Source organism: Sphaeramia orbicularis, chromosome 22 (genome assembly GCF_902148855.1).
Source record: "Sphaeramia orbicularis chromosome 22, fSphaOr1.1, whole genome shotgun sequence".
Lineage (NCBI taxonomy): Eukaryota > Metazoa > Chordata > Actinopteri > Kurtiformes > Apogonidae > Sphaeramia > Sphaeramia orbicularis.
The window spans coordinates 11,468,189-11,480,638 of NC_043978.1; the positions used below are offsets into that span (position 1 = coordinate 11,468,189).

Genomic DNA, 12,450 nt, shown 5'->3' on the forward strand with positions numbered 1-12,450 from the left:
TTATAAGGAAACATAAATACTCAGCTCACATAGTCTCATCTATCGTGTATGTGGATAGCCCTCACCTGTCTGAGTCTCAAACAGTCTAAAATCATCCATATTCCACGACCACATAGCAGCGAACCCCACCACCAACACAACAGCTCTTAATTCCCCATTTCTTTTTCAGTGTCAAAACAGATAAATCAAGTTTAAAAAAAACAGATTGATTTCCGTTTCTCTTTCTAATAATGAAAAAGAAAGTTGCTACCTGACAGAAATGGAAAAATGGACCAAAAATAGCTGGGTTTTTTTTTTTTTTTTTCATTTTCTGAGACCGGATGTTGTCATTTTCAAAGAAAGAACACTGATGCCTAGGTCACAAAGATTCTTATGAAGGATGGGCTTGTACAAATCTTCCAGTTCATAGGAAATCTTGAGTTCATAGACATTTGTAGAGGAAGCATGTCTGCAATGTCCAGATTTTGTACGAACTGGCAGATTTAATCAGTTGTTCCTTGTGCCAGTATCAGCATTTCTTGAAAATTTCATCAAAATCCGTCCATAACTTTTTGAGTTATCTTGCTAACAAATAAACAAACAAACAAACAAACACACAAAGCAAAGTGATCACAATACCTCTTGGCGGAGGTAAAGATACACTGACCCATGCTCTGGACAAACAAAAATGTTTGAGCACATGATAAATAGTTGAAAGTTTATTTCTATAATCTTATAAAGAGTCATTATGAACATTTACAGATGTTTTTCATAACAAGTATGATTTAAAAAAAAAAGTCAAGTGTGTTTTTTTTTTATTTTTGGCTATAACACATTGTTTTAAGCATTTATTACATATAATAATGATAATTAATGGACACGTATTGAAAGTAAAGTTCTTCCTGAAAAGGTGCAAAAGAACTGGAAAAAAAGACATTTTATTAACCTTTTATTGCAAAAACAACAAACAAAATATAATGATAATCCTTATTAGGTTAAAAACCAGGAATGGAGGTTTGAGCTGAGCTTCATATTTAGAGAATTGTTCTTTACAGGAAAACAGTTTATGTGATATTCATGAGGAAATGGAGAAAACGTTCATTAACGACCCCTTATTAATGAACCACTAGATGTCCAGGGTCCAGGGTTCCCTCCTCAGAGTTACCTCTTGCCCACGGTGTGAATCCACTCCACACTGAGAGTGACTTAAACCTTAGTCTGTGTCGCTACGGTAACAGGCGTGTTGTCTCTGCAGGACCTGATCCTGGACCAGACAATAGAGAAGGTGTCGTTCTGCGCCCCGGATCGGAACTTTGAGAGGGCGTTCTCGTACATCTGCAGGGACGGAACCACGCGACGCTGGATCTGCCACTGTTTCATGGCCATCAAAGACTCAGTAAGAACAGAAAACAAATAACACAGCGGATATAAAAATGGATATTCTTATATTTACATGACTTTGTTAAATCCTCCACTCTGATTGATCACTGCCTTCGTCTATTATCTGTACATAACTGACCCATTCTAAACAAAACTTAGGGTCATTGTCGCTGTTTTTATTTCCGTCAGAATAAAATACACCCCAATAATCTGACATTTAGTTTTTTCCTGATTGTGATCTTCTATAAATGTCCTTTAATTCTGTAATCCTCAGTGTGTCAGTGTCGTAAACAGTTCAGTTCACCTTTTGTTATTTTATAAATCATACATGTGATGTATAGGGTGGTGTAAATCCATGTACTCGAGCCCTTACTTAACGTCCTTTTGTTGCAGAAGACCTTTTACGCTGACTTTTTTTCCGTCGTTTTCCAGGGGGAGCGCCTCAGTCACGCCGTTGGCTGCGCATTCGCCGCCTGTCTGGAGCGAAAACAGAAACGGGAGAAGGAGTGCGGGGTCACGGCAACCTTCGATGCCAACAGAACCACTTTCACCCGCGAGGGCTCGTTCCGCGTTACCACGGCAACGGAGGCGGCAGAGCGGGAGGAAGTCATGAGGCAGCTACAGGATGCTAAAAAAGGTCTGTGTTCTGTGTCTGGATCCAGCACAAACAACAGAAATATACAGACAAGACCACGTATTTATGTCTGTGTCCAAGGAAATACTGAAGTTACAGCAGAACCAGTGTGGTATGATGAAAATACTGGACTGGGAGTCAAAGTTCTGCAGTCAAAACCTTATTTAAGAAGAAGGATATAAATATTATTGGCAAAATTTGTGCATTGAAAGTGAAAGTTCTCATTCTGCATTAAAACCATCAGTGTTTTACAATTATATCTGATATTTTTAGAGCCATAATTATGAAGAATAACATTTATAAAGCTTATATCAAACAAAACACAAGAAAGAAAGAAGAAAATTGAATGTGAAATTTTACAAAATATGATAAGAACAGAGGTAAGCCGAATAAAAAAATAGATATAAAATATGAATAGACACAATATTTACAATATTTACAGTATGCATATCTATGAACTTAAGTCTATAAAAGTAGTGCATTTATATTTAGATAAATATTCAATAAAAATCACATTGTTTTTGCAGAACAGATTATTGCACCACTTATTGCACATAATTCACAGTTGCAGGGTTATTGCACATTTTTGGAAGTGATTGCATGAGGATCTATTAAGTCAGTCAGTCTATTTTTATTTATTTGACACTGAATCATAACAAACATTATCTCTTGACGCTTTACATATAGAGCTGATTAAAACCAAACTCTTACGTACGAGTTAAATTCCAACACTTAAAACGGCTGAATCTGCATCTGCACATGGTTCCATTCTGGTGGTTTTTAGAGACAACGGCCTCGTTTATGTTCAGGTTGTGTTGATCTGTGTTTGACATTTCCAATATTCACTTCCTGTCTCTGTCGGTTCTCATTGTCTGGACGTTTCCTTCGTCTCGACAGCGGAGACCGATGTCAAAGTGGCGGTGAACCCGGCCGCTGGCATCACCAACTCGTCGGCCCACCAGTCGGGAGGCTCCCCCTCGCCGTCGTCCTCCCCCCCTCTGTCGGTGCCCGGCCTGGGGCCTCAGGCCATCCCCCGCCGCCACGCCCCCGCTGAGGCCCTGGCCAGGCAGGGCTCCTTCAGAGGCTTCCCCGCCCTCAGCCAGAAGACGTCGCCCTTCAAACGCCAGCTGTCGCTGCGCATGAACGAGCTGCCCTCCACCATGCAGCGCAAGTCCGACTTCCCCATCAAGAACACAGGTGAGTTCAGTGTCCTGGGGCCGGCGGCGTCACGTATGTCGGTCAGAGATCCACCGTAAAACAGAACGGAAAACAACAGTAACATCTGCTTCTGCTCAGAAACACTTTAAGTCTATGAAATAAAAACAAACAGTGTAAATGCATTTCACTGCTGTAGTTCAGACACTGACTTTGACTGGACTTTAACACAGAAAATCTATTTATTTTCTAAGAGTTTAATATGTTTATTGAAGTTTAAACAATAACATAAAAAATACACAACAATAGAAACGTAAAAGAAAAAAATTTGTAAATAAAAATGTATAATAGGTTAATTGGTTAATCTAAATTGCCCATAGGTGTGAATGTGAGAGTGATTGTTTGTCTCTATATGTCAGCCCTGCGATGAACTGGCGACTTGTCCAGGGTGTACCCCGCCTTCGCCCCTATGTAGCTGGGATAGGCTCCAAGCGACCCCCGTGACCCTAGTGAGGATAAAGCGAGTTCAGAAAATGAATGAATGAATGAAAAAGTGTATAATTTGTAATTTCTTCTTCTTCTTGTAACTTCTATATTTGTACGGAGCAACAGTAACAGAATAAATTCCCCTTTGATTAATAAAGTATTCAGACTCTGATTCTGATGAGTAGAGCTGAGGAATCGTGTCTGATCATAGATTCGTAACCTCAGCTGTCAGTCACATATTCACCCTCCCTACCTGTATGAAAACACCTGTAATTAGACATAAACCTGCTTTACAGAATAGACGTTTTATTCTATTTCCCTAAACACTCAGTGAAGTGTAGATGGGGAAGTCTAATGTCCTCTTAAATCACTTGAATCAAGCCATCGTGAATGTTTTGCTCAGTGACGCTAAAAACAAAAGCACTCAGCTGTTTGGGACATGTCTACTTCAGGAAATGTGTGTAAGTAAAGTCTCACCTGTCAGTAAACTAACCCTGTTGTAAACCCTCAGATTCATGTGTCATTTACTGAACTAACGCATTAGAAGCAGATTCACACGGTAACAGCAGCAGATCCAGGAACACTTCCAGGGTTCAGTTTCCTGTGGGAAAGCACAGAAATGATGAAAGTAAAAACAAAGCAGAACAGCAAATGGATCAGAGTCGACTCCCTGACAACTGATGGACGTTTTGTACCAAAGGCAGTTGCTTAGTAACTTTATCCTGTAGAAATCCAGCTGTCTTCTGGAGGTGTTCGCTTAAAGGCAGAAGAAGCTCCATCGTAAAGCTCAGCGTAGTTCTGCTTTTTGATTTCACTACATTACACGGTATATTCTGGCAGGAAAATGATAGTGGATGTATTCTTAGAACCACAGGCTTTTACATTTATATTTCCATGGCATATTACAACCCTTTAAGACCACCATTATAACAGGCCTGGATTTATTACCTTCGCTAAGGAGGTTATGTTTTTGCCGGTGTTGGTTGGTTTGTTTGTTTGTTTGTCCGTCCGTCCGTGTGCAAGATAACTCAAAAAGTTAAGGACGGATTTGGATGAAAATTTCAGGAAATGTTGATACTGGCACAAGTAACAAATGATTACATTTTGGTGGTGATTGGGGGTGGCACTGATCAGCCTTGGCGGAGGTCTGCGCTCTCCGAGTGCTTTTCTAGTTTATGATGTTTTTGCAATAAAAGTGTCAAAAAATGTCTTTTCTTCTTTTTAGTTATTACTCTCTCTAGATAGATAGATAGATAGATAGATAGATCAATGAACTACAAAAATACAGATAAAAAGGGCTTTATTAATTCCAGGGGGATTACAGTTGCTCCATTCAAGTAAAATAAAAAGTAGCGGGAAAGAAATGATCAATAAAAAAATAAATATATATATGAAACAATTAAGACACAAAATGCTGCTAAAAGTAATAAAAATTTTCCATATGTCTCTCACCGACTGCACTCTGCTGCTCTCTGCCCCGCCCATTTCCACCCCTCCCCCTCAGCCAATGCAGACCTCTACTCTAATGTGTTCTAGAAAGACCCCAGTCTCATCTTTTCTGCCTCTCCTTGTTTCCTCTTCAGTCCCAGAGGTGGAGGGTGAGGGCGACAGCATCAGTTCGCTGTGTTCTCAGATCACCACGGCGTTCCCCGGACCCCCAGAGGACCCCTTCACCTCAGCCCCCATGCCCAAACCGGCCTCGTCCCCACAGTCTCCTGTAGCTCCAGGTAAAAAAAAACAAAACAAAACCTCCACTGAAGATAAACTGGACTTAAACAGTATTTACCAATATTTACCAAAAGACTCTAATAATATATGGACAAATGTCCTATAATCCTTTAATGCACTGGAGTAATATATTTAAACATTTTTTACATAAATATATGAAAGATTATTTAAAAAAGAGCAGAGTTTTCCACATCAAGTTATTTCTTTCTAATTTTAAGGTTTATGTTTGTCATCCAGAGTGAAATCTTTAGGAAACTAGACAATTATTTATGTTTTCAAATAATTCATTAAAAAAAAAACCAAAATGAAAATGTCAGATACAAAAAAATACACCTGAAGTTTCATCATTTCATGATTTGATGCTTGTTTTGTTGACTTTTATTGGTGGTTTTGCACTTTTCTTTATCATCAAAACAATCATTATCGTTAAATAATAATATTTATTTAATAATTATAATTAATTATCTAATTATTAAGCCTTTAAGCATGAAAGTTGTAATATTGTGCCAAGCAACATAACTGAATGAAACAGACAGCTTTATGGAATGTTAATATCAAAGTAAAAAACAAAACAAAACAAAACTCCGGTGCCTAAAGGGTTAACGATAATTATGAAGATATATTTAAATGTCAAGATAATAAAGAAAATAGTTAATAATAATAATAATAATCATATATTGTCCAGCCTTACATTCACACAAGGATGATTAAAATATTACAACATAATGTTTTAATCTAATATTATCATATCATTATTTGTCATTTTTTGGTCCAGTCACTCACATATTTGTAAAAAAAAAAAAAAAAAAAAGACGAAAACATAATTTCACAGAACATATAGTGGAACTAAAAACTGAATTTACATTTAATAAGCCTGAAAAACTGCTTATTTTAAAAGGCTTTTTAATTCCTCGTTTGCCAGCATTTATTTGATTATTATATTATTAATAATCTAATATAAAATGTGTCTTTATTTGATTAGAGTCGACAGAACATTTTGCTCTGATGCAACTGTTGAATCTGTGTTTGAAAATGAAAATCATGTTCAACTAAAAGGACACATTTTTATAGATGACTGTGTTTTTAATTAGTCTGATCAACAACCGCTTATTTTTCTCATTCCAGAAAATAAAACCTTATAATTAGCAGTGAAATGAGGATGCACATATTGGCCGATGACGACTGCCAGTAGTTTTCTGTGGCCAGTTTGATTTATTTATTTGTTTGTTTTTTTCGGTCAGTCTTGGCTGAATCTCCGGGTTCTTTCAACTCAATACAAAAGAAACAGACTTGTAGTGATTTGATGATTGTGTTTGATTTTGTCCCCGCTCACATTTTCTCATCACAACAGGGGTGTCAAACATACGGCCCACGGCCCAAACCCGGCCTCCAAAGCAGGATCACATTCAGCCCATATGATCTGAAGTGGATCAGACCAGAAACACAACAGCACGATAAGATAGAAATAAATACTACAAATATGTCTGTTTTATTGCAAAATAAGGGCAGTTTTAACAATATTCTGTCTCAGTTTATCATTTATACATGTTCCTTAAAACTTACATAGTGGATCTACAAATGACGGAAGAGGATTAGGGCCACTGGGGGAAAAAAAAAAAAAAAATTAAGGTCCAATATATTTTTGTATTAATATTCTTAGATTAAAGTCATAATTCTGACTATTTTCTCTGAACAACAATTTTAAAAATATATTGGACCTTATTTATTTAATGTTTTTTTTCCTGTGGCCTTAATCCTCCTCTGTAAATACACAAAACATTTAATTTCAGGCAGAATATTGGTATAATTTCACTTATTTTTCTTAAGACATTTCAGGTTGTTCATGGTTGTTTAGATTATTGACATTTTTTGTGAAAGTTTGTAAATGTAAACACTTTAATTGCATAATTTTAGTTTTTTCACACTAAAATCAAAACAATAATTTGGAGGTTTCATCATTTATAGGTTATTATGATAGTATTTATGATAGTATTTACAAAAAAATATTATTATTATTATTATTATTATTATTATTATTATTTTACTGACTCGACCACTTGAGATCATATTTGTCTGAGTGTGCAACCTGTACTAATATGATTTTTAACGTCCTTGAGTGTTAATATCTTCAGTGTAATTTTTGCATTTGGCAGATTCATCCCAGGGGCCCAACTGGACCCTTTGGTGGACCAGTTTTGGTCCATGAGCCATATGTTTGACACCCCCTGCTCCACAGGGTTAAATCTGGCCCATACTATGAATTTGCAAAGTGCAAAAATTACACAGAAGGCAGTCAAGATGTGTTGATGATAAAGTTAAGCCCTTACAGTCTAAATATATATAATCATATAAAAATAAATGGTTTGTGTCGTTACTGTCAAGCAGATGTTACATTAAGTGGAGGTTGGTAATTTGACTATAACACATGCAATAACTATGATGCAAATTAGTGACAGTAGGAGTAATTATCATAATATTAATTAAACAACTTTTCCAGTCTCAGGTATGTAGATTATTTTATTGATCAGTTCCTCATTGATCCAAACAAAACAAAAATGATCCAAAAATCAGTGAAATGTCATGAAATTAAGAACATCACCTCATTATAAACACAGTGGAATACTGAGGCAAATTACAACAAGTTTAATGATATAATTTATAATAACAAATATGAAAAACCTGAAATAAGTGTAGTTCTATCAATATTCTGCCTGTTTATTTAATGGTTTGTGTATTTGTAGATCCACTGTGATCTGTCAGTTCATGTACATGTGGAAATGATGAGGCAGAATATTGTGAAAATTCAACTACATTTTCTTTAGAAATTCCAGGTTGTTTGTGGATATTGAGGTTATTCACATTTTTAAAGAATAGTTTGTAAATGGAAAATTTTTATACTGTAATTTAACTTTTTTTACACTAAAACAAACAGAAAACTGTGTAGTAGTCATTATTTATAAGTTCTTATTTTACTGGTGCGGCCTGTTGGACGTTGAGCTGGGCTGAGTTTGACCCCCCTGCTTTAGAACACTGACGTTGTGTGTGATTAACACTTGTCGGAGCTGCTGAGTAACGGCGCCGTTTCCATCTGAGCATGTCTGTTTGAGTCTAATCCTCCTCATCTGTAACACGCCTGCTTCTACTCGCTTCTGTTTCTTCATCTGCTGTAGTGAACGGCTCCGCCCCCGCCTTCTCTGTCGCTGCCGTTACCGCTAACCCCCCAGTCCTGCCCCCCGCCCTGCCTGCTCGAGACACTAACCCCTGGGCCAAGACCCCAGCGGGGGCCCCGGCCTCGGCCCCGGCCCCCATCCAGCCAGGTAAGGGTCTATGCAGAACCAGGGCCGGACATGGACGTAGACCACAGGGACATTAGACAGTCTGTAGGACGGAGACGGAGACACTGTTTATGACGTTTTAGACACGACAGAACGATGACCTGGGTGTGTGGACAAGTCCAAAGGGTCCAATTCATGCCTAAGGTGCAATATTTATCTACTATGTTAGATTTAATATTTGTACGATGGCGTATTAGGGCCATATAAGAAAGTAAAAAGGCGTGTCACTGCTAGGGGTGTAAGAAAATATCGGTTCTGCAATATATTGTGATATTTCATTTCACAATTCTGTATCAGTATTAAAAACTACTGTATCCATTTTTTTGTGTATATTTTATTTATTATTATTTAACACTGTTTTATTAAATAATGGTTATTTGAAGCATCCTAAAAACACTTTTTACTGTCTGAGAGGCAGATGGTAGTTCCTTTCAAAACTAGGAGAATTAGACAAATTTTGTGATATAGCATTAGATCCTGTTCTGATCAAATAAAACTGTTTAGTATTTGAGCATATTTCTGGTGTAATTCAATTCTTCCAGGAAATAATCTTAAAAAAAAAAAAAAGAAACAAACAAAAAATTGCTTTTTTAACAGTATCATGATATATCGTATCATGATCCTAGTATTGTGATTTGTATCGTATCACCAGATTCTTGCCAACACACACCCCTAATCACTACGAGAATAAAGTCGTAATATTTGGAGAATAAAGTCATTATATAGTGAGAATAAAGTCGTAGTTTTAAAAAAGTCATTATTTAACGAGAATAAAGTTGTACTTTTATGAGATCAAAGATGTAATATTTTGAAAATTCGACAGTTTCCGGTTTAACAGCGAATGCAACAAGCAAAGCAGCAACTTTCACTTCTGTTGGACTCCAAAACTCGCAGTAAAATCCTCACAGTTTCTTCAGAAACAACAAACCCTATAGTTCTGGTGGAACCACCGATCGTCCTGCAGACGACCACTTCGTCAGTTTTTCCTCCACAAAACAGGCAATTTGCTCCAAATCAGTTTGGTTCTTATGACAAAACAAACCCAAATGTGTGCAAACTGTCCTCAGACTCCTTCGACTAATGATAATATGTTGATGGTGGGCGGGGCTACTAGGCTCAGTATTTGGCCTTTGTGTGTAAACCCCAAATGAAAGTGGAACCTCACAAAATGTTCTAAGTTCTCCAATATTCGATGAGTGGGAACGACTATTCTCATTATATTATGACTTTATTCTCGTTAAATAAAGAGTTTAAAAAAAAAAAAAAAAAAACTATATAAAAAATAGAAATATGGCACCTTGAGGATTTGTTCACAGAACAAATACTGTGTATTTTGAATCAGTGGTGAAACAAAACAAAACAAAATTTTAAAGTCTGTTTTTGTCGTTCAGAGTGAAACTTTAGAAAACCAGACAATTATTGAGGGTTTTTTTTTTTCCATTATTTGAGGTGATTGTTTCCATATATTTGTCAGTTTTGTCATTTTTCTTTCTCTCCTTCCTTCCTCCTTTACCAACAGGAGGTGACTGGTCATCCCCCGCCCCGGTCATCGTCGTCCCCCCCACCTCTTCTCCGGCCACGTCCTCCCACAAACGCACCCCGTCGGAGGCGGACCGGTGGTTGGAGGAAGTCTCCAAGTCTGTCCGGGCCCCGCAGCCCAACCCCATCATGGCCACCGCCCCGCCTCCCGCCCAACCATTCACTGCCCCGCCCCCTGCCCAGCCGTTCACTGCCCCGCCCCCTGCCCAGCCGTTCACCGCCCCGCCTCCCGCCCAGCCGTTCACCGCCCCTGTGCCGATGCCCGTGGCGTCCGTGCCCCCCGTGGCCTTCATTCCCACCCTGCCCCCCGCTGTGCCCATGCTGCCCCCGCGCCAGCCAGCCTTCCACGCCCAGGCTCCGGCCTCCTACCCGATGTCCAACGGGCTGGCGTTCCCCCAGCCCAGCGTCCCCGTGGTCGGCATCACCCCCTCGCAGATGGTGGCCAACGTGTTTGGCTCGGCCACGCAGCCCCAGCCCTTCCCCATCCCGGCGTCCGTGACCCCCCAGCACGACGCGCCGGCCATCGGCAACGTCAGCCCTTTCACGAAGCCCCCGCAGTCCATAAACCCCGCCTCCCTCCAGCCATCCAACGGTAGCGTAACCTTCAACGGGGCGGACAACTGGGCCCAACTGGCTCCGTCGTCCCCGGCAACACAGCCCCCGCCCTCGCAGCAGCCGGAGGACGCCTTCGAGGCCCAGTGGGCGGCACTGGAGAGTCGCTCCCGCCAGCGCACCACGCCCTCGCCCACAAACCCGTTCTCCACCGAGCTGCACAAGACCTTTGAGATCCAACTCTGAAGACTGTGTGTGAGACTACTGGACGACGCAGCGGCCGCGTCAGCCATGGGAGACCAGCCTCTGTCCTCTAGTCTCTGTTACCGTGGACTACGCTTGCAGGGCCGATGACGACCCGGGAGCCTTTTGGGTGAATCAACAGGGAGCGCAACTCTGCACAGGCGGCGACGCCAGAAAAAAAATAAAACCGTACAGGCCGCAGCTCCCCGGACATTTCATTAGCATCGTCTGTAACGTTTTGTTTGTGCTGTGGAGCTCATTACCCTGTGGAACACCTGTGCCGAGCCACGCCCAGCCCCCTGTCGGCCACGCCCAGCCCCCCTGTCGGCCCCGCCTCCGCCTTCACTCAGTCCGGCTCCGAGCGTCGACAGGACGAGACCCGAACGGCAGACGAACTGCAGCACCGAGAGCTCCGCCTCCACATGAGAAGTTCTCACTAATAACTTCCCAATCAGAAGAATAAAATGAGACAATGCCAAAATCTTTATTTTTATGCATTAAGTATATTTTAAATAGCTTTGGAGTCTAACAGAAGAGTTGTAAGTAATCTTTGCCAAAGGCACAGGCTAGCTACAATGAGATATGTGCGTGTATACAAGAAAAGACAGTATATATTATACATAAAATATATATATCTCTATAAAGAATCTATACTGTACACAAAGCTCACAGCAGTGCTAATTTTTAATGTGATGTAAAGAGATTTTGTGAAGGGACAGCTGCTTTACTTTTGTGTTTTGTTTTTTTTTTTTGTTAGGTTTTTTTTTATGTTATTTTTGAAGAAGTCTCTTTATTGCCGTCTGTTGCATCCTGTGATTGGATGTGAAGCATCTCACTGTAAATAGGGTATCATTGCAGCAACAATCAATGTGGACCTAGCGATGGTGGTGGTGCCCGACTGGTTGCCTCTTTTACTTGTGCTTCGCTTTTAATATTTTAGTCGACATCACTACTTAGCATTTTACTTCTTCTGTCCTCATCGTCATGCTCTTTCTTTTGGAAACCGTCTTTTTTTTTTAATCTTAAGGCAGCGGATCGTTCCATCTCTTGTTTCCTCGCCTCCTTTTACATTTTTGAAGTAGTTGATTTTTCTGTTTTTATTTTGCACAAGCACTAAAGTAGACGACATGAGCTCACGGGCGTTGGCCGTGGGTTGGTCAGTCGGTCGGTTGTGGTTCTGCAGCAGCCGCTTACAGCCGCTGCAGGAAAAGAAAAAAGAAAGAAAAACTACAGGGAGATCAAACGGTTTCATCTCTCACTGTCTGCTTTCTCTCTATCATTTTTATTTTTTTAAATCAAACCTGTGAATATGATCTATTCTCTGATCTATTTTTCCATTTTGTAATTATTTCATTACTTTATTCCACTTCTTCGGAGATCTATTGAAAAAAGATTGAATAAATGGATGGTGGTAGAGGA

The 12,450-nt window shown here is 39.8% G+C and overlaps 1 protein-coding gene across 5 annotated transcripts in view; it reads left to right on the forward strand.

Moving 5' to 3' along the window:
• The window catches only part of numb (NUMB endocytic adaptor protein), a 103,155-nt gene extending 90,705 nt beyond the window's left edge, over positions 1–12,450 (forward strand). For 3 of the 5 annotated variants that reach the window (XM_030126109.1, XM_030126105.1, XM_030126106.1), the window contains 6 exons: positions 1,235–1,375; positions 1,792–1,996; positions 2,891–3,190; positions 5,218–5,361; positions 8,533–8,679; positions 10,217–12,450. In XM_030126109.1, coding sequence (XP_029981969.1) covers positions 1,235–1,375; positions 1,792–1,996; positions 2,891–3,190; positions 5,218–5,361; positions 8,533–8,679; positions 10,217–11,034 — 1,755 coding nt within the window. In that variant the 3' untranslated portion in view covers positions 11,035–12,450. The remainder of the gene's footprint in view (positions 1–1,234; positions 1,376–1,791; positions 1,997–2,890; positions 3,191–5,217; positions 5,362–8,532; positions 8,680–10,216) is intronic. The other 2 variants (XM_030126107.1, XM_030126108.1) reach the window with 1 other exon arrangement.